At 39.2% G+C, this 20,809-nt stretch overlaps 2 protein-coding genes and 1 long non-coding RNA gene across 15 annotated transcripts in view; 1 reads left to right on the forward strand and 2 right to left on the reverse strand.

Moving 5' to 3' along the window:
• Positions 1-1,338: 1,338 nt before the first annotated feature.
• lrrc8db (leucine rich repeat containing 8 VRAC subunit Db) lies at positions 1,339-10,641 on the reverse strand. 10 transcript variants are annotated; one of them, XM_023832778.2, is made up of 3 exons: positions 10,595-10,641; positions 7,905-8,176; positions 1,339-6,151 (listed from the first exon to the last, which is right to left on the reverse strand). In XM_023832778.2, the coding sequence occupies exon 3, from the start codon at positions 6,147-6,149 to the stop codon at positions 3,588-3,590; it is 2,562 nt and encodes an 853-aa protein (XP_023688546.1). In that variant the 5' UTR covers positions 6,150-6,151; positions 7,905-8,176; positions 10,595-10,641; the 3' UTR covers positions 1,339-3,587. The 10 variants fall into 10 exon arrangements, with proteins under 10 accessions (XP_023688546.1, XP_072567838.1, XP_072567839.1 ...); XM_072711737.1 differs by having other exon boundaries at positions 7,905-8,172; positions 10,595-10,609; XM_072711738.1 differs by lacking the exon at positions 10,595-10,641 and adding an exon at positions 10,307-10,564 and having other exon boundaries at positions 7,905-8,172.
• LOC140589813 (uncharacterized) lies at positions 5,991-13,421 on the forward strand. The gene is made up of 3 exons (XR_011990996.1): positions 5,991-6,098; positions 7,174-7,272; positions 12,636-13,421. It is a non-coding gene; the product is annotated as an uncharacterized lncRNA (long non-coding RNA).
• A 3,846-nt stretch (positions 13,422-17,267) lies between these two features.
• LOC111854619 (volume-regulated anion channel subunit LRRC8C-like) overlaps positions 17,268-20,809 on the reverse strand; it is a 30,115-nt gene continuing 26,573 nt past the window's right edge. For all 4 annotated transcript variants that reach the window (XM_023832759.2, XM_023832760.2, XM_072711739.1 and 1 more), the window contains 2 exons: positions 20,184-20,326; positions 17,268-19,908 (listed from right to left, as the gene is read on the reverse strand). In XM_023832759.2, coding sequence (XP_023688527.1) covers positions 17,653-19,908; positions 20,184-20,321 — 2,394 coding nt within the window. In that variant the 5' untranslated portion in view covers positions 20,322-20,326 and the 3' untranslated portion in view covers positions 17,268-17,652. The remainder of the gene's footprint in view (positions 19,909-20,183; positions 20,327-20,809) is intronic.

Below are 20,809 nucleotides of genomic sequence, written 5' to 3' on the forward strand. Positions count from 1 at the left end.
GTTATGTTAAGCGTAATGTGCAGTGTAAGTCATAATGTAAAGTCCCAAATTATTTGAATTATACACTCACCTAAAGGATTATTAGGAACACCTGTTCAATTTCTCATTAATGCAATTATCTAATCAACCAATCACATGGCAGTTGCTTCAATGCATTTAGGGGTGTGTTCCTGGTCAAGACAATCTCCTGAACTCCAAACTGAATGTCAGAATGGGAAAGAAAGGTGATTTAAGCAATTTTGAGCGTGGCATGGTTGTTGGTGCCAGACGGGCCGGTCTGAGTATTTCACAATGTGCTCAGTTACTGGGATTTTCACGCACAACCATTTCTAGGGTTTACAAAGAATGGTGTGCAAAGGGAAAAACATCCAGTATGCGGCAGTCCTGTGGGCGAAAATGCCTTGTTGATGCTAGAGGTCAGAGGAGAATGGGCCGACTGATTCAAGCTGATAGAAGAGCAACTTTGACTGAAATAACCACTCATTACAACCGAGGTATGCAGCAAAGCATTTGTGAAGCCACAACACGCACAACCTTGAGGCGGATGGGCTACAACAGCAGAAGACCCCACCGGGTACCACTCATCTCCACTACAAATAGGAAAAAGAGGCTACAATTTGCACGAGCTCACCAAAATTGGATAGTTGAAGACTGGAAAAATGTTGCCTGGTCTGATGAGTCTCGATTTCTGTTGAGACATTCAAATGGTAGAGTCAGAATTTGGCGTAAACAGAATGAGAACATGGATCCATCATGCCTTGTTACCACTGTGCAGGCTGGTGGTGGTGGTGTAATGGTGTGGGGGATGTTTTCTTGGCACACTTTAGGCCCCTTAGTGCCAATGGGCATCGTTTAAGTGCCACGGCCTACCTGAGCATTGTTTCTGACCATGTCCATCCCTTTATGACCACCATGTACCCATCCTCTGATGGCTACTTCCAGCAGGATAATGCACCATGTCACAAAGCTCGAATCATTTCAAATTGGTTTCTTGAACATGACAATGAGTTCACTGTACTAAAATGGCCCCCACAGTCACCAGATCTCAACCCAATAGAGCATCTTTGAGATGTGGTGGAACGGGAGCTTCGTGCCCTGGATGTGCATCCCACAAATCTCCATCAACTGCAAGATGCTATCCTATCAATTTGGGCCAACATTTCTAAAGAATGCTTTCAGCACCTTGTTGAATCAATGCCACGTAGAATTAAGGCAGTTCTGAAGGCGAAAGGGGGTCAAACACCGTATTAGTATGGTGTTCCTAATAATCCTTTAGGTGAGTGTATATGGATAGGCAAAGTTATTGTATCCTTAAAAAATACAATTGAATCAAGAAAATTTGATTTCACTGAATTTATTTTTCTTAAAACCCAATAACATTTAAAAGTCAAATTTACAGGAACCTACTATTGTAGTTTAATTAAACTGATGTTAGATATCTGTTCAATGTTATTTAACATAATTTCCATTCTCAAGCATATGGAATGGAAGAGCAGAAAGGACTGATACAATAATTTCCTTTAAAAATGTCATAAATCTAAAACGTATCTACTGGTAGTCTCCAGACTATGTAAATATTATATCAGGATAAATGCATGGAGGAATTATTGCATACATCTGCTACATACTGTGATTAAGAGAATACGCCAAGGGTTGATCACATGCGGTTGTTAGGGGACAAAAATGTAATAGTGCATATGTTTTGTGTGCATATGCAAAGAGATTCAAATCAAGCTTACAATTTTATTAGATAAAACAGCAACATTTTGTGTCACTGTCTGGTGTGTGTATGCAAGTAAACTAAGAGACCTGCTTCACTGTGGGAAAATATATGCTAAGTAGATGTAGTCATTAAAATTAAATAACTGCAACAAAGATCAACAACAATAACTTAATGGAAGGAAAATGAGGCAATGACATAAAATAATAACTAATAATAACTAATAACAATAATAATAATGGGCCCCAAACCATCATCCTGTCCAGAACATTTAGTACAGGTAATGCTGACAATAACATGACGAGGTGACTTTACTGTCTGATGCTTTACAACTCTTATTTAGGGTTAGTAATTAAAAAAAGATATGTATTACATAAACACACTGCTATTGTGGACAGATATAAGGTTAAAAACCACCATATTAAGTAAACACATAACATTTTAAGTGTTTTACTTGGCGAACATAAAAATGTGGACAATGTGGACTGTTGGTGACATATTTAGGTGATACATGGCATCTGGAATGGATTTAAAAGGGAAGAGCGCCATCTGCTGGTACTCTAACGTTTTTGTTTTTTGTTTTTTTTAAATAGCGCAAAAATAATGCATCTGAAAGACGTGCTATTAGTCTACATAATTTCCTTATCCGTACTTCATTAAGTATAATAAGTTCAGAGCCTTTTAAATGAAATGGACTGGTCAAGTAAAAATCTGACCAACAAAAAACATAAAGTTGCTTATATACACACAAACAACCCAGGTGTCAGTGTGTTGGTACCTGCTCATTATCGCAAACAACATGCTCTACAAACAGCAAATCAGGCAGCTGCAACTAACTGAGGTTAAGCTACTGTATGAATAAGCATTTTAATGACTTGGATACATAATCTAAGAAATTTTAACATGGTGTGATTGTTGATGTCAGACTTCAGGGTTCCAACATCCTGGAAACAGCCACTCTCCATAGATTTTCATACGCTGAAGTCAGAAGTGTGAGAATATATATGTTCATTCATTTTATCCAAACAACTTATAGCCGAGCACAGGGTCACAACTGATGTATGTGCTCCCTGGGACTTTTTGCTATGTGCACAATGCTTTGCTTGTTGAGCTACAGGAGCTGATATGTCAGCTCAGAACAGCAAAGATGTACAGAATGGCTTCTGAATGAACAAGTCATCAAACCTAGAAGTGGTTCTGGAGAGAAAAAGGGGTTATAACTCGTAATACAAGTATGTAGGCGTATCTAATAAAATGGCCACCACGTGTATCTATGTAGGTATGGAGGAATCTTTTTTTAAAAGTGAGGTAGAGAATCCTCTGAACTAACTCATATGCACCGAAGATCCAGGACAGCAGGTAGATGGTTAAGGACAAGAACTTGTGACTTTGCAACTCAAATGCTAGGAGGTGATCTGCTTTGTATGCTTTAGAAAGAGAACTAATCATTTGCTTCAGTGAAACTTCCATAACTGAAAAATTTAAGAAAAGCAATTTCCAAAACAATTAAAAAAAAATCATGATTAAGTTACTAAACCATATCTCACTAATACTGTATACATCGTCAAATAACATAATGCTATTTTTAATGAACACAGTGGCTAATATTTTCCAAAGTTGTCTGAATAAATTAAATAAACAATGTGTTGATAAAACCAAACAAAAATCATTTATAGTACAAAATAATTTTAAATGTTGGTTGCTGTTAATGTTTTCCTTCTGCATAAAACAGGTCAAAGCACACCCTATCGATCTGCAAACCAGACGCTTCAGTCAACTGTCACCACTGATTGCAAGTGATGTTAAATTTGTTTTTTATGAATAATAATATTAATAATAATAATAATGTTCTGCTGATTATCTCTACCTAAACACCATTTCCAAAACTAACACTGGATTCTTGACTGATGCCTTCTCTAACTTCCAGAGGAAGTGTGTCAAAAAGATGGTCTTCAACAATAAGACCATTTTTTCGGAGGAAGCGACATTGCCCCAGCTGGACCGGAAGCCGATCCAAACAATTTCCTTTTAATTCCAAATGTGTGAGATGCACCAACTGGCCTATTTTCTCGGGTAGGCTAGAAATAGAATTCTGTCCAAGACACAAAGTCTTTAGCTTGGTGCATTTGAAGAGTTGCTTGGGCACAACCTCAATCTTGTTACTTGAGATAGCAAAATGCTGGAGGTTTTGCAAGAACCCCACTTCAAGTGGAATCACAACAATGGAGTTATGACTCACATCCAAGTACCTCAACTTGGGTAGACTGAATAGAGACGAAGGCAAAGACTCTAATTTGTTATGTGAAAGGTAGAGGGATTCAAGGTTTTTGACATAGCTTATAGACAAAGGAATTGTAATGATTTTGTTATGCCACAGTTTTAGACATATTAATCTTTTTAGATGCTGGAAACTAATGACTTCTTCAATGGTCCGGATATTATTTGATTTGAGATCCAACTCCTGCAGGTTAGTCAAACTGAAGATAGCATGAGGGATTCGTTCCAGTTCACAATTATGTAACTCCAGTTCAGCCAAGTTCATCATCTTCTTCAAACTGTTAAGTACCAAAAGTTTAGTACCGTCATTATGCACCACCAGTCTTGTGAGATGCGGGGAAAGATCTGTTATGTTCGAAGGAATTTTTGTGAGATTGCTCTTCAGATGCAAGATCTTTAAATTCCTCAAGTCACGGAGTGATTCTAGACCAATCATTTTGTTATTTTCAGAGTTCAGGTTGCCCACCAAATATAGTTCCTTCAAATTCTTCAACAAATATACCCACGTGGGAATCTCTGCAACGTCTGTAAACTTGACATGAAGGCACCGAAGGTGGTCACGAAGAAAACTGAATGCAGTCTGCTCAACTTTGGCAGGACAGTGATAAAAATGCAACTCCTGAATATTAGTCATTTGAGAAACCTTAGCTGTGATCCTAGCTTCGGGAATTAACTCCAGTTTTAGGACTTCCAGGTCAGTGAGATCAAACACTGCATCAGGAACTCCAGAAAGCATAAAGAGATGCAGTTCTAACTTGTCTTGGCTGTTACGAGTCACATGCTGACGCAGCTTCTCAAAGGTCCACTCGTGGTTCAGACTTATCTCCCGTAGCTTGTTCTCACTTACCTCGGATAGAAATACACCAAAACGCTTGGAGTACAGCTGATCGTACTGGTCAACCATGTGCAAAAGAAAAGCAAAGTCATTCTTAACATCTGGAATGTCACTGAAGCTGCTCTCCTCTCTGACCTTCTCAAAGGAGTACTCCTTCAGAGGACGCCAAAAGAGCCAACACAAAGTGTATATGCATACTAGGCCATAGACACATATAAGAGAGATATAACTAACAAGTAGCTTCTTTAACATGTATGCCATATTATGCGTACAGTGGAAGCTTGCATATCCAGTTAGGTGTTTGATATTAGGTTCACACCTGTGATCAAAATTGATGGAGGCAACAAAAGTTAAAGTGTAACACAGGATCAAAATGAACTTCACTGTTTTGATAATGGTTTGTGCAACATAAAGCTTGTAGATCATATCACTGTCCTCAACATGGGCTCGGAACTTTCTCACCTTCTCAAAAAGAGCTTTAGCCTGCTCTCCGTCTTTCTTATCTAGGATTGTCATGCTCGGAACTTCAATGATAGGCTTCTCAGTGGAGAATTTCACCCCTGCTTTTGTCAACACAGGGGCAGATTGGTTAGGACTTCCCTCTTCACTGCTCATTGAAAAATGCTTCGGTAAAGAGGGTGCACCAGTAAGTCTCTGCTTATTCTCCTCCGAGTCCTCGCAGGCTGTCTCAGACAAAGCTTTTGTAGTCCAAGGAGACTCAAAACATTTCCCCAAGATTGATACAAAATGTTCAATTTTAGAACTAGTCTTTGGGTACTTGAACCAAAAGTTACTGCTGACCATGAGTACAATGGTATGGATGAGAGCAAGGTACGGAAAGTACTTTGAATACCAAGGCAAGGCTACATGGTAGCACATCTGGTTGACAAAGACATACTGTTGAAAATCCAAGTTTGTTTTAACCCCTGTTGCCAAAGGCTGACCTGGTATTTTGTCTTCTTTGACGGAGACTGATTGAGAGAGATGGAATTCACGAACAATACTGTCTGGCTGATCCTTAGAACTTAGTGGTGCAGCAGCTAGCGTGACCCTGTTGACATTCACCGCATTTCCAGTGGTAGCGCTCTCAGATGGCCTTTGCACTGTGAACGTGTTTGACTTGCTTGTTTCTTCCCCAGATTCCACAATGGGAAGACAAGCCACTTGGTCTTTGGTTAACTGCATGGTGCCAGAAAATATCGCCAACATCAGCATGACAATACCGAGATAATCCATGAAGACGTCCCACCATGGTTTCAATATTCGGTATGTTGGTTGGACTTCGTTAAGAGAGGCTACTTCTGTTAGGGTAAACATTCCTAAAACAGATGTAAAAAGAGGTTTTAAAAATTTGACTTTGTAGAAACATTCCATTTTACTTAATCTGTAGTATGTTTTAATTGTAAAACCAGAGCACTCTCTGAAATACAACTTATCAGCTGAATAATTTACTTCTGAGCCATGTTGCATAACTTTAAAACAAACAAAGTCAATAAATAATGCAATGCATGTCAAAAGCAAAGAAATTATAGTTTTGGCCCAAATATAAGACAGTGAGATTTTTTTTTCTTTCGAAGTTACATCTAAAAAACTGTGGTCGGCTTTGAGGGCTAGAATTTAAATGTCATTATTCACATATAACAGTGGGGTTGTAATATTGGCTATCTATCCTTTCCCCCCTTAAAAATAAATGTTTTTTTGAAATGTTTGCTGTTTACTACACTTATCGTGAGGCGATTGCCTGTGGTTGCTTTTTTAACAATTAGATGGTTAACTGCTTATATATTCTTGTGAAATAAAATTATTTTTCTTTAGAAAGATAAGATTTGGTATTCCAATTTTTTACAAAAATAGTTGCTGAAAAAGAAGGGGAGTCATCTAATATGGCACATAATCAGCATCATCTAATATTCAAGCCAAATCAGTACATAAGCATCTGTCAATTAGAAGTAACCTTAGAATTTTTTTATTTGACAATCGTTTAGGTAAACTGTCAATAACGAAAATTGTTTTCCTGTTGAATTTGTATTATCAATCTATCTTCCAGCTACTTATCTAGCACAGATTTCCGAGGCCACACAGGGCAGGAAAAAACCTTGGACAGGAAGTTAATCAATAGGAAAGCAGACAGACACACTCTGGGCAGTTTAGAGATGCCAGTCTGCATCTTCTGTAATCAATGTATTTGCAATGACAGTCAAAAGACTGGCCAAAGTGTTGGTAAAATATTCAGGAATAGTATGTTACTAACTATAGATCATTAAAAATCTGGGGGTGGGGGCAGTGCTGTAAACATATATCAATATATAAAGAATCAAGTTTTGTTCATTTTTCTTTACAGACATCTGTGAAATAGGCCCATCCTGGTTTATTCCCTGCCTTGCACCCATAGCTACTGATATATGCTCTGGAGCATCACAACACTGCACAGGACAAGCAGGTATAGAAAATGGATGGATCTATGAAATACTCCAATCTTCAAAACACTTAGGCTTCCTCTGCACAGTGATACACAGAGTACAGAAACATGAGGGAATGTCATAAATATAGCAAGGTTAATGGGCCTCCTGAGCCAAACATCTAATATAGCCGCCAATATAGGGTCCCCATGGGGGGGTCTTTCTCTCTCTCTCTCTCTCGATCGCTCTCGATCTCTCTCTCTCTCTTTCAAACCTCAGTGTCCGACCAAAGACAAAGAAAGGACATCCAGTTGTAGCGGCAGCCTCCGGCCAGCTATAAGATCAGGTGACAAAGAAGCTTTAGACCATTGGACAGCAAGTGAGGGGGAGGAGTGAGGCTCAGCAGGTTTGGGTTTCCAGTTCAAACTGGCAGAGGGATGCCACAGTTGGGCCCTTGAACAAGGCCCTCAATCCCTATTTTCTTCCGGGACTAACTGACCCTGCCTTCTCAGTCATACAACACTTTGGATAAAAACATCTGCTACATAAATGTTGAAAGAGAGAGAGAGACCCCCGTAATGTCAAGTACAGAGTCTCTTAAGATTTGCAGTTGCTATATATGGTTTCTTTGCTTTTCCCTAGTAATTTTGGTGAGCAAACCACGAATAGCTACCTGGTGCTTGGAAGTCAGGCTGGCTACCCGATGCTCTGGGTGCACTACCTCTGGAACTGACAGTGTCTGTCAGCCGCCTCAGGAGATGCTGCTGCTTGGCTGCAGTGTAGCCTCAGATGCAGTGCATGCCAGCTGCCAGGTCACCTTATGTGTGGCATGTTAGACCTATCGGATGACCGTCTGCGTTTTGCAGAGCAAACCCCTGGGCAGGTCCTCGGAATCCCGCTCAAACTCCAGCATGTCCGTCTGTATTCTCAGCCTTCTTCTTCTGGCTGAAGTAAACAGAGACCATGCAAGTTAATACTTCCAAGCCCTTCCAGCATTCCCTCTACCTTCCATGCCTCTCATTCTTCTTTCCTTACTACAAAACAGGTTTGCTCAACCTGGTCAGCTTGTGATGTTTGAGGTCCTCCTTTCTGGGTGATACGGGCCTCCTTGCCCTACTGACATGCTTGCTAAGCCATGCCAGGCGTAATAATTAACCCAGAATCCCACTGCCACTGGCTCTGCCCTCTCCTGCTGCACCCATGCCACTGAGAAGAATTTTAATTTTCTAGGCCCAGCAGATGTCTAAGAATTTATAGAATTTATTCTCACATACAATAACTCACACGCTCATGCTACGTGACTCAGAATATAACATTTTAATAATGTACACTGTGTTGTGGATACTTTTCATCTCATAATAGAGTGAACATGTTCCTGGACAAACAGTGACTGGTCAAGTTGGCTCTACTTCTTCAGCAACAATGTTCTAGCTTATATTCCTCAGCAAATCCATTTTTACATTTTACCTTCTGATGGGTTATACATTTTATAATTTCTTACTGCATTGTGCCTTAGCAACTTTTTTGACTGCTTATTATTATTTAAAAACTAAAATAAAAACAGAATGTGCTTAATCAATGCCTCACAAAAGAGGAGTAAACTCAATAAACAAAACTGACTGGACTTTATACCTTGTAGCACAACGGCAATCCTTAGTTTAGCATAACAGCTCAGGTGTAAATGTGGACTATCCAAAAAATGTCCCTCAAGAAAACTTTCAGTAATCACCAGAGTGCACAGTGGGAGGCTGTTCCCAACCTTGGAGGTGTGAAGCCACAGCACATCTTACTGAGTCACCCAAAATGACATCCCCGGACTCAAAAGCAACAAACAATTTCAGGATCATTAGCTGCTTTAACACCATCCAATGATAAATTCAAAACCATAATGTTAAACGAAAATGATATTTGTGTAAAAAATTATAACGATGTTAATCTTCAAAATCAATCCACGCGGTGGCAACTATCAAAGTGCTCTTACACACTTTCAGTACACATGCCAGGTTTGGTTAATAAAACCATTACCATTTAAAAATCGTTGGCATGGTAAAAGTACTCCACTACACACTATACTAAATCCACTTTCATGATTTTCAGTATAGGCTACACATTTTAGAAGCGCAAGATAGCCTATTTCATGGCACTCTAATCACCAAACGATATACTGAGCATTAATATTAGAAAATCTCCAGACCAACCAAAGATAATCTATATTTGAACACTTCAGGTTGGTGTAACAACTGCATGGACCTTACAAATGCCTGTAGAAAATATCACGGCAATATTATGGGTTCATCAAAGCGGTGTACATAACATGAAAACCACAAGCCTTATGCTATTAATAATTAATGTTATTCATACTACGTGACAGCAACGGCAAACATGTAGATATAAAGAAAATAAATCTTTATAATATGCTGTTTTGATTAAACGGGTAACGTAGCCTGTTGTAAAATAAATGCATTTTCACGAGGCTATTAAACTTGCATTGCTTAATTAACACTCATACCCCACAAAACTGTACACTGCTAAGCCATTCTGCTTTATAATAAACAAACTGGTCGTTGTTTAGTACACCTTAAAGTTCGCCATAAATAAACTGACGTGAACTAGCATTTAGAAAAAAATAACATACTTACTGATTAGTAAGACAGGCAGACATGTGAAATAATACATTCAAACCATCTAAGCCGCAGAACATGCCTTGTACCAGATGATCAAATAATGTTCAGTATCTCTATACAGTTATGTTGGCATCAAAAAATCCTTACTGTTATAATGATTGAATAATTATATACGCCATTGTTATAAGCTGCGCCATTCTTATAAATATAAACAGTAAACGATTGTTTAGCACGCTACAATATTACACAATATTTTTCGTTCCACCTGCTAACAGGCCTATCTTAAACTAGCAGTAAATACAATAAAACCCTCGTCTGCAGTCACAGCATGCAATTGGCTCGCACAGTTTATAGGCTTTAGGCCATGTTCCCATGTATGCAAGTAGGCGCCGGCATTTCTGTCTTCTACAGTGCACAATACGGTGTCCTATATTATTATTATAATATATACCTATGCCTGCAATGCGAAATATGCCGATTAGATGGTAGTTTAAAAGCAAGCAAACGCGATGTTTCGTTTCCCTTTCCGATGCCAATAATAATTCCCTCTTCCGTCCGACTTAGAGAGGTAGAGCCGCGCTGGATCGGCTAACCAGTCTGCGCCAGTTCCCAACAAATTCCCAGCAGCGTCTCTCCCATGCTGAGGTCTTATTCAAATGGAATTTAATGTTTAATAGATACAGAGAGATGATCTACCGATCCTATAAACGTGGCCATATTTTAATATTAATTTTGGTACCTTGTCTGATTGATGGAAAATATTGGAGCTGCTTAAATTGTTCCGCTTCCGTTTTTTTTTTTTTTTTTTTTTTTTTTGTAGAAGTGGTATACATTTGTATGGACAGTCTTATTATTAGCTAACATCAATGTATTGAAGCTACTACGTACAAATACTAATACTACAATATTTGCATGTAATTGCAGCATGTAAATGAAGATCTTTGCTTCTGAAAACACACAAGCACTATATCTGCGCTGATGTGGTGGAGTGAATGTGGCTGATTGGGGTTATTTAACGGGCGTCCCTCCGCATCAGTGGGCGTAAGGTGTACTGTTCTGTTTCGTAATGCCCTCCCCGCCGCCCCTGGTCCCGTTTGTAATAGTTCTGCAGTTTATACGGGTATGTTGCTTTGTTTGTACTGCTGTAGATGTTGGGTTAATATTGTTGACTAAAAGTTGTTTTAAAATTGCTTTTGGCAGGGCATCTGAATGGATTAAGTGGCAGTAGTGCTGGTGACCGTCTTGAAGCTTCTCATAGTTCAGGTGTGTTTCTTTTACATGTGGCATTTCGCTGACTGGTGTGTCATATCAAGTCAGCGTTCATATTGCCTAATTGAATTTGAATGTTTAGCTCTTAGCAGCCAATGCTGCCGTTTTGAGCGAGACCTCGAACTACGGGATTATCATAGCTGCAGGCGGGACGGAGGTGGCTTAGCTTTTCTTTAAGCTTTCAGACTCTTACGCCAACATCAACACTAGATGTACTATGTTCTGGGATAATTGTAGCCCCAGTAAAGTGTTCTTGGACTGGTCGGGACTTATCAGAGGCAAAAACAGCTGCGATGTTGTTTGTGTGGATTCATCATCTGCTCCGGACGCTTCTTTAGTTGGAGATTTTGTCATTCATCTTGGAGAATTGCTGTGCCCTCCGACCTTCATTTTGTTGTTGGATCGGACTGTAGAAGCGTTTGGGGCTGTAAGTTAATGTCTTGTTAAATTGCCTGCGTATATGTCTTGTATCGGTTGCCATGGCTACGTATAATGTAACTTTCTTGATCTGGTCTGCGGCTTTGTATTTTACCAGGTAGGCTACAGCTATAGTACGTTTGAAGTTAGTTTGCGGTTCGTTATTCACGTTTCAAACGGCCATAAAAACCTTATATATGCACGAAACAATACGAATTATTGCTCCTTGTGCTGGTCCTGATTTGTGAATTCAGAAAATACAAATAAATTACCTTAAAACCGCCTACAATGCATTTTGGCCATTTATTTTCATTAGCTTCTCTCGTCAAAACTAGACGTCCTCATGACTCCAAAAGCATTTCATATTAAACATATTGATTTGTGAAAAAGTTCACAACTGATAACATGTCCACAAATTGCGTGTAAAACCATAAAAAAAAAACATTGAAAAACGCGCGTTTTAAGGAGGACCGGAGAGATAGGTCTTAAGGTGGACCAACAATATAGCCCAAATCCACACATTTTAATAATTCCATTCATCCTACATGCATTTAAACTGGTTAAAACAGACCAAGATGACTTGTGATGGTCAAACAAGGACCTTTCACACCTTCATATACCCTTCAGACACTGACATTGATTTGTGAAAGTTTTCGCAAGTCATATTTCATGAGTTATGACTGATGGGAGTCATTATACTGTATTTTGTTTGCGTAACAAAAGACAATGGCATTGGGAAGAAGGTTTGTGTTCTCAGCAATGTCTACAATGTGTGTTTTTGTGTACATGGCTGCTTCTTTTTGTCTCACCATGATTGTAAACAATACAGTGTGGAGTCTTCCTGCATCGTCAAATGCTATCGAACCTTTTTTTTTCCCATTTCTTGTTTAATCACGTGACTACTGACATTTAGTCTCTGTATGTAAGCACATAATTCACGTCATGTTACTGTAACTGTTGCTTTGAAAGTTTTTTGAAGTGTACCTGTATAATGTCATTTAACCACAAATCACTGTACTGCTCTAATATAATTTGTGTATGTAAGTATATGCAGTGTTTAACTCATGTAATTTAATCTTGTTACTGTGCTGCAGCATATAGCAAGGTGATGAATATGGAGCTGCAAGGTAAGAGGAAGAGAGGAAGGCCTAAGAGGAGATTTATGGATGTGGTGGGAGAGGATATGCAGGTGGTCGGTGTGACTGAGCAAGATGCAGAAAAGCTTAAAGATGACAACCATATTGCAGCATACACCCATTCATGTCGTGACATGTAACTGTACTGATTAGTAATTTGTAATGATAGTGTAACTGATACTTTGAAAGTCATTTGAAGTGTATGATGCTTTGATGCTATGCAATTAGTCAAGTAATCACATGAGTGACTGGTGATTTTTAATCTCATTTGTGTTTATGTAAGTACATGCAGTGCATAATGCATGCAATTTAATCATGTTACTGTACTGTTTTTTTAAAGACCTCTGAAGTATATTTGTGTAATGAAATTATATGTAATGCATGTCCTTTGAAGTTTTTTCTGTGCAGAATATTTTTTATATATATTTGCATAAGCACGTGCTGTGTATTGTGCTGCATAACATTTAATCACATTACTGTAGTGATTTGTATTTATAACTTTCTCTGAAATACATTTCTATGAGCAATTGCTGTGTAATTCATGATATTTACTCCCATTACTGTATTGATTTTTTTTTTAAATCCTTAGAATCAATTTTAACATTTTTAATCAAAAGTATTTGTGTGATAATTCTTTGTCTTTTACTAAATGACATTTATTTACATTGGACACTTGTCATTGAACTGCTGGGAGATTAAATGTAGTTTTTGTAATTCTGAACCTCATTAAAGTGCTTTAACATTTCTGTTGCAATTAATTGTCATTCCACAAGTAAAGTTTTGTTTGTATGTCTGATTGTTTGTGCTATTTGCAAAACGCGTGGAGTCGGACAGTCAGCTCTGAGTCCGTCAATCAGGATGCAATTTCGCTCCGAGCCATGCCATCGCACTTACAAACTTTGGGTTACTTGACGTAATCCCTGGTTCTTTGATAATAGAGTGAGATGTTTCACTATGGGAATCGCTTTGGGCGTGACCAACTGCGGAAGCTCCAATGACACCACGTCCGTCCGTGATGAACAGGTCGACCTGCGACCAGGCTCCGCCCCTGCCCTACTAATGCGGTCGACCTTCCCTGACGGCTCTTTCTAAAAGGATTTCTTCCTGTGCCTGCGCAAGACGGGAAGTGATGGTGAAACACCTCACTCTGTTATCAAAGAACCAGGGATTACGTCAAGCAACCCAAAGCTCGATGTTTCACTATGGGAGTTTTGGCACTAATTTAACGCCATAGTAATCCAACAACCTGGGGCGGGGATATTGCAAGCACAGCATACAACACAGGGAAAACTTCAATGACAGGTCTGGGTGACAGTGTTACCTGCCGTAAGTTCCAGGGGGAGCCCTGCAGAATCTCCGGACCTCCCTCCTTCGTCGTCATTCGCCGGCTGCATCTTGGCTCCGCCTCCTTGACTGGACCCCGCCCACATATCCTCTGATGCATCACGCGTCACTTCCTGGTTCCTGTGAAGAAAAGACCGCGGATCGCAAACTTCGGGAGCTCTGCTCATTGTTTGGATTATCTTTGGTTTGCTTATTGGTTTGATTATCTGTGTATGACTGTTTTGGTTTCCTGGTTTCTGACTTTCTGCTTTGCCATATTGGTACCTTTCCCTTCGGTTTGTTTGTCTTCGGGTTTGAAATCTTGCTTAGGTCCTGAGTACTCTCTTTGCCTCGCCTTTTTGGATACTGTGTTTCGGACGACGCTGAAGTTGGCTCCTTATTCGGATTTTCCGGTCCACCTTAAATGCTTCGCAGCCCAATGCAATGGCGCTATTGCGCCTGTAGGGGGGCAATTTTAATACCTTAAACTTCTCTGGGCCAGGCAAATATCAACTTCTCAGTACATATCAGGTATCCTACTATACAGAAAAAGTGTCATTGTCCTGGCCCAGACTGATTTAATGCTTTAAAAATCAGATGGAAACAAGGCACGTCATACTATAGCGCACAATGGTGTTAATGGGAAACCTGGTTTCCATGCCCATTTTAATGCCTTAAACCTCTCTGGGCCAGGCAAATATCAACTTCTCAGTACACATCAGGTATCCTACTATACAGAAAAAGTGACATTGTCCTGGCCCAGACTGATTTAATGCTTTAAAAATCAGATGGAAACAAGGCATGTCATACTATAGTGCACAATGGAGATTTCATTTGACTATTCAATTGTTCTATTAAATTGAATTTTACATTCGCATTTCATGCTGTTGTTGTTGTTGTTGTTGACGACATGGTAGTGCATTTAAGGTCAATTAAACTGCAGCATGAAATGCGAATGTAAAATTCAATTTAATAGAACAATTGAATAGTCAAATGAAATCTCCATTGTGCACTATAATACGCATTACTTCCATCTGATTTTTAAAGAATTAAATCAATCTGGGCCAGGACAATGTCACTTTTTCTGTATAGTAGGATACCTGATGTGTACTGAGAAGTTGATATTTGCCTGGCCCAGAGAGGTTTAAGGCATTAAAATGGGCATACCAACTTGAAATGCCCTCTTAAACTTATCTAAACTTCATGTATAATAAACATGTTTTAAATGTTTTTTTAGATATTGTCATTTTCGAATCTATATAAATGCAAATGTGATTAAAGAAGAATAGCAGTAGGATATAATAAAATTTTAGACGCTGCTCACTTGTGAGTTGTGCTATTTTTAGAACAGGTCCGCGGGGACAGCCATGGAATCAGGTAGGATGTCACAGAAATTGTAGGATATGCAGTTTTATTTAAATGTAAGTATAGAGTGAATAGATATATGCCTCTCATTAATATTTTAGGCATACTAATAATCTGCTTACCAAATTGTGGGCGTTAGTAAGTGTCTGCATAGCACCAAAAAGATGCAGTAGATTGTCTGCGGTTGAACTGCAGTATACGGACTTGCATCTGGGCTGGAAACGCGACGGCCAGGAGCTAAAAAGCACGTCAATCCTCCATTAATTTCTACCTCAGTGTAAAGAGACATAAAAAAACATGTGTGACGGGATAGGAGCCTGCTGGGTCTGGGCAGCACCCATCTCGACCTATCCTGCAAAAGATTACCAGTAGGCTACATATGCAGATCAGCTAACTGGCTCAACAAGCGTCAGTGCCAAAATTAGGCCTACTTGATGGGAGACGACTAACGAATGTATGCGTGAATCAGACAGCATTTCCTTTATTTATTTATAAATATTTCAGCCCAAAGGATGCAACAGAAGCATCAGCCTTACTACCGCGTTACACCAAGTAGCCACCAGAAAGGAAGCTTGCAGTAATAACAGCGCCGCCACTGGGGTAGAGGATTACAAGCATTTATTCAAGAGCAACTCAAAATGTGGCACTTATTTGCAAACTGATATATTAAACGGCTACATGCTTGACAATAACTTTTTAATATTTAGTTTTATATGATATTATGAACAATAAATATATAATTGCACATTATATTGACATAGAACTAGATTTTTGGTAAAATTGGGCAAGATTTTTTCAAATTATATTTCAGTTTATCCATGCACTGACATTCAGATGTAAAACAATGTAAGTGCTTTTAAAAATCAACTTAAAATGTGAGTGCCGAACGGCTCATTAAAGCCAAATTGTTGTCGCCTAATTACTCTCTGAATTTTTTTAGGTACCAGATGGACTTTGTGGAATTTGGAGGCCAAGTCAACACCTTGATCTCTTTTTCATGTTCCCCAAACTGTTCCTGAACAATTCTTGCAGTATGGAAGGACACATTATCCTGCTGAAAGAGGCCACTGCCATGGGGGAATACTGTTACCATGATGGGGTGTACTTAGTCTGCAACAATGATTGTGTAGGTGGTACATGTCAGAGTAACATAGCATTCACCCAATGTTCCCCAGCAGATCATTGCCCAGAGCATCACACTGCCTCTGCTGGCTTGTGTTCTTCATTGAGTGCATCCTAATGCCATCTTTTCCCCAGATATACCAAGTATACACACCTGGCCATCCATATGATGTCACAGAAAATGTGACATCAGGACAACAGGACACCTTCTTCCATTGCTCCATGATTGTTCACTTGCATTCTTTACAGTTGCCATTGTAACGACATAATCAATTTTATGCATTTCACCTGTCAGTGGTTTTAATGTTATGGCTGACTGGTGTACATTGGTTAGGGTTAAAAAGTTTAAGAAGTAATGGCTGATATAAAGCTTAGCTGGCTGGCTAAAAATTCACCTCCACACTTTGTACATATTTATTGCCTATTTTGTGCATATTATTTACAAATTAGGTCAAAGCATCATTGTGCTGATTTGTTCAATGACAGCAATAAATTATTGAATTAAATTGAACTGAATTATTAGAGTCTATGTAAATGTTCATCTGGTGGATAAAAACCTTCTGTGGCAACTTTGTGTAATTAAGACTTAATAAAGTTGCTTTTTACTTCCCCGGCACAAATGCAGACACATAAATGACTGTAACTGTTGTGTCAGCAGGTTAGTTTTCATGTATAAATCATTAACCTCACATTCAAATGTTATGGGAGTAAAAGGTGCACATAGAAATGGATACATGAAAAATATATATTGTTATATTTTACAGTAAACAGCTATAGTAGTCAAGTTCTATTTTTTATTCAGATAATTGGCATTTTTGTGCTAAGAAACCAGTGTGCTGTAATGGTAATATATTTCCCGGCGCGAATCAAGAATAAAACATATAATAAGTATGAAATTGAAATAAATAAACTGAAACAGGCATGTAGCATATACAGTACAGTATAAAACCTTGACTTCATAATAAAATGCAGACATAGAACTTTTATCTGAGAAACTGTGTTCAGATTTTGAAAGCACGTATAGGGATCTTTAAAATGTTTTCTGCAAATACTGGAAACATTTAAAAACATATGAACCAAAAAAAAAAACACTGATGTTAAAAAAATATATAACACATTTCATTCATAATGTGCCAGTCAGAATTGGGAGACTGGTTACTCTAGGTTACTCAAGCTTCATTTGTTCCCTAACATCTGATGGTAACGTCTCAAAGAGATTGTCCTCCACAACAAATCCACTTCGAGTAAGGTTTCGGCAGGAGCGCAGCTCAGCTGGCAGAACCTCCAAATGATTGCCCTTTAACTCTAAGTGTGTTAGCAGAACCAAGTAGGAAATCTTTGGTGAAAGTAGGGACAAAGTATTCTTTCCCAGCTTGAGCGTTTTGAGTTTTTTGCAGAAGAACAGTTCATCTGGAAGGTTCTCAATCTTGTTACAGGTAACAGAGAAGTATTGCAAGCTCTGGAGGACACCAATCTCAGGAGGAATGAAACGGATATCATTGAAGGACAGATCCAGGTAGCGTAGCTTGTTGCATAAGAAGAGATGGGAGGGAAGAATCTCGATCTTGTTGTGGTTAAAGTGGAGGTGTTCCAAACTACCCAACTTCTTGATATTCTCAGGTATGTAGGTTATAGCATTGTACCACAATTTGAGGGAGGTAAGCTTTCGCAACTGTTGGAAGTGTACTATTTCCTCTATAGACTTGAGATTGTTGTCTTTCAGGTCCAGATCTTGCAGACACGTAAGTGTGAATATGCCACTGGGAATCCGCTCAAGATCACTGTGCACCAATTCCAGAATGGTTAGGTTGACCATCTTTTTCAGATTATTAAGCATGACCAACTTAGTTCCATCATTATGGACACAGAACTGCTGCAGATGACTAGACACATCAACGATGCTCTGGGGAATCTTAGTGAGGTTACTCTTCAGAGAGAGAATCTTGAGAGACTTCAGCTCACGCAAGGTCTCCAGGGCAATATTCTTTGAAATGTCAGGGCTCAAGGATCCAATCAGATATAGCTCCTCTAGATTACGAAGGCTGTAGATCCAATGGGGCAGCTCCCTGCTATCATCAAATTTTACCCGTAGTATCTTCAGATTTTCCCTTAAAAAAGAGGTGGCAGCAGTGTGAGTTTTTACAGAGCACTGGTATAGCGACAATTCTTGTAAGTCTTCCAACTGAGCAATGGCTGCAGGTATTGTCACATTGTTCATAATCTCAAGCTTTAGAGACTGAAGCTCCGTCACTTCAAAGATGGTGTCTGGCAAGCCAGACAACATGAAGAACTTGAGTTCCAGCCTGTTGCTGGAGTTGATCTGTAACCTCTGCCGCAGTTTCTCAGCGGTCAGTTCGTGGTTGAGATTGAGCTGCTTCAGTTTGTTCTCACTAACCTCTGAAAGAAACACTGCAAACCGCTTGGAGTATAAAGGGTCATATTGGTCGATCATGTGCAGCATGAAAGCAAAGTCATTTTTCACATCTGGGATGTCATCAATTCCGGTCTCCTGCCGCACATACTCAAAGGAATACTCCTTGAGTGAGCGGTAAAACAGCCAGATTGATGTATAAAGGCACGTGAGTCCATAAACACTCACAAAGCACAAGTAACAATATGATAGTTTGGAGAATAAGTCTGCCATTGTATGGTTACAAAAGAAGTGTTTGTATCCAGTCATGTCTTGTATGTCTACATTGCACATCACATTCATCCGCACATGTGGTACTAAGTTGCTGTTGTAAATGATAATTAAAATGAACTTCAGCACTTTCAACACAGTCTGGCGAACATACATAATATACAGCAATTCACCTTCTTCAACGTGCAGGCGGAATTTCTTTACTCTCTCAAACAGAGCCTTGGCTTGTTCACCTTCTTTCTTGTCTAAAGCTCTCGCAGCTGGCTTATCAACTACAAACTTCTCAGCAATGGACCTGAGGGAGTGGCTTTCTTCTAGATTGCTCTCTAATGTGGATATGTTAAGGTTTGGTTTCTTGCTTTCTTTTTTTTCTGGGTTATCCCCCGACACCTCGGACAGGGCTCTAGTGGTCCATGGTGAATCAAAACACTTACCCAAGATGGAAATAAAGTGCTCTATTTTTGAACTGGATCCTGGGAATTTGAACCAGAAATTGCTGCACACCATGAAGATGATTGTATGTATAAGGACTAGATAAGGGAAATACTTGGCATACCAATGCAATGCTCTATCGTAGCACATCTGGTTTATATAGTTGTATTGCTGCAGGTCCAGGTTTGTTTTTAATCCCTTCATTTCATGTACCACTGGTTCAGGTGAAAAATTAGCATGAGGAGCTAAGGTAGGATCCAGCATGATCTCAGATGTGTTTTGCGAAGGTACAGTTTCGTTTGGCAAGGACATTCTTTTGGGAAGGCAAATAACTTTATCTTGCATTACCTGAAATGAAATAAATGGATAATCACAATCAGATAATGAACAAAACTGATTAACTGGTCTTGGTGGGGGTGGGGGTAGAGAGATTGGGGGCTAGAGCTTATCCCAGGCAGGCTCGGATACACCTCAGATGGGATATCAGTGCATTAGATAATCATCATCATCATCATCATCCTAATGCTCATCAGCATCATTAACATCATGTAAGGAGAAACCAGTGGTAAAACATCCTCCTGGAGATGAAAACATGGCCCTGTTTGACACAGGATGGCACAGACCTGCAGTGTGCATCCAAAGACCCCGATCATAAGCATGGCTACAGAGAGGTAGTCAGTGAAGACATCCCACCAGGGCTTGAGGACACGGAATGCAGGCTGCTGCTCAGAGAACTGCCGGAATTCCGTTACCGGAATCATGGCTCCTGTGTGAATAAACAGGCTAAAGTTATGAAATTATCATTCTAATGATGTTCGAGGATTTATTTATGCAGACTGAGATTCTCTGGTATTTAGTTTGTGCTTGATAATAACCTTTCTCCGTTGTTTACTACACTTAACGTTGTACTTCTGTATATTAACTTTGTTGTACCAATATTGAGTTGGATGTTATGATTTATGTATATTATATATTTATTACATATTATATATTTATATATGTCATCTAAAAATAGCCTTCAGGACTTTACTGTTTAAAATGGCATCAAGCCACCACCAAGATCTACCAGAAGGGCTAGAAGGCCATTTGGAGAGGCCTGGACATTATACGGATAAAGTGTCAGATTTTATTGTTTGGCAGAAAGTCCCTGACTTTATTTTGAAGAATAGTTATTAGAGACCGTGTCTGTTTGGTTAGAAGTTCACACAGACATTAAATTATATGAATGTGGTCCAAGAATATTGTGATA

The sequence above is a fragment of the Paramormyrops kingsleyae genome, chromosome 1 (genome assembly GCF_048594095.1).
Source record: "Paramormyrops kingsleyae isolate MSU_618 chromosome 1, PKINGS_0.4, whole genome shotgun sequence".
Lineage (NCBI taxonomy): Eukaryota > Metazoa > Chordata > Actinopteri > Osteoglossiformes > Mormyridae > Paramormyrops > Paramormyrops kingsleyae.

What these genes read in the sequence shown, in the direction of transcription:
- lrrc8db (XM_023832775.2), bottom strand. Translation starts at nt 9,907, where the DNA reads ATGTATTATTTCACATGTCTGCCTGTCTTACTAATCA. An exon ending in TCTGCCTGTCTTACTAATCA is followed by an intron (nt 6,152 to 9,870) that starts GTAAGTATGTTA and finishes CATCTGTTTTAG; the next exon opens with GAATGTTTACCCTAACAGAA.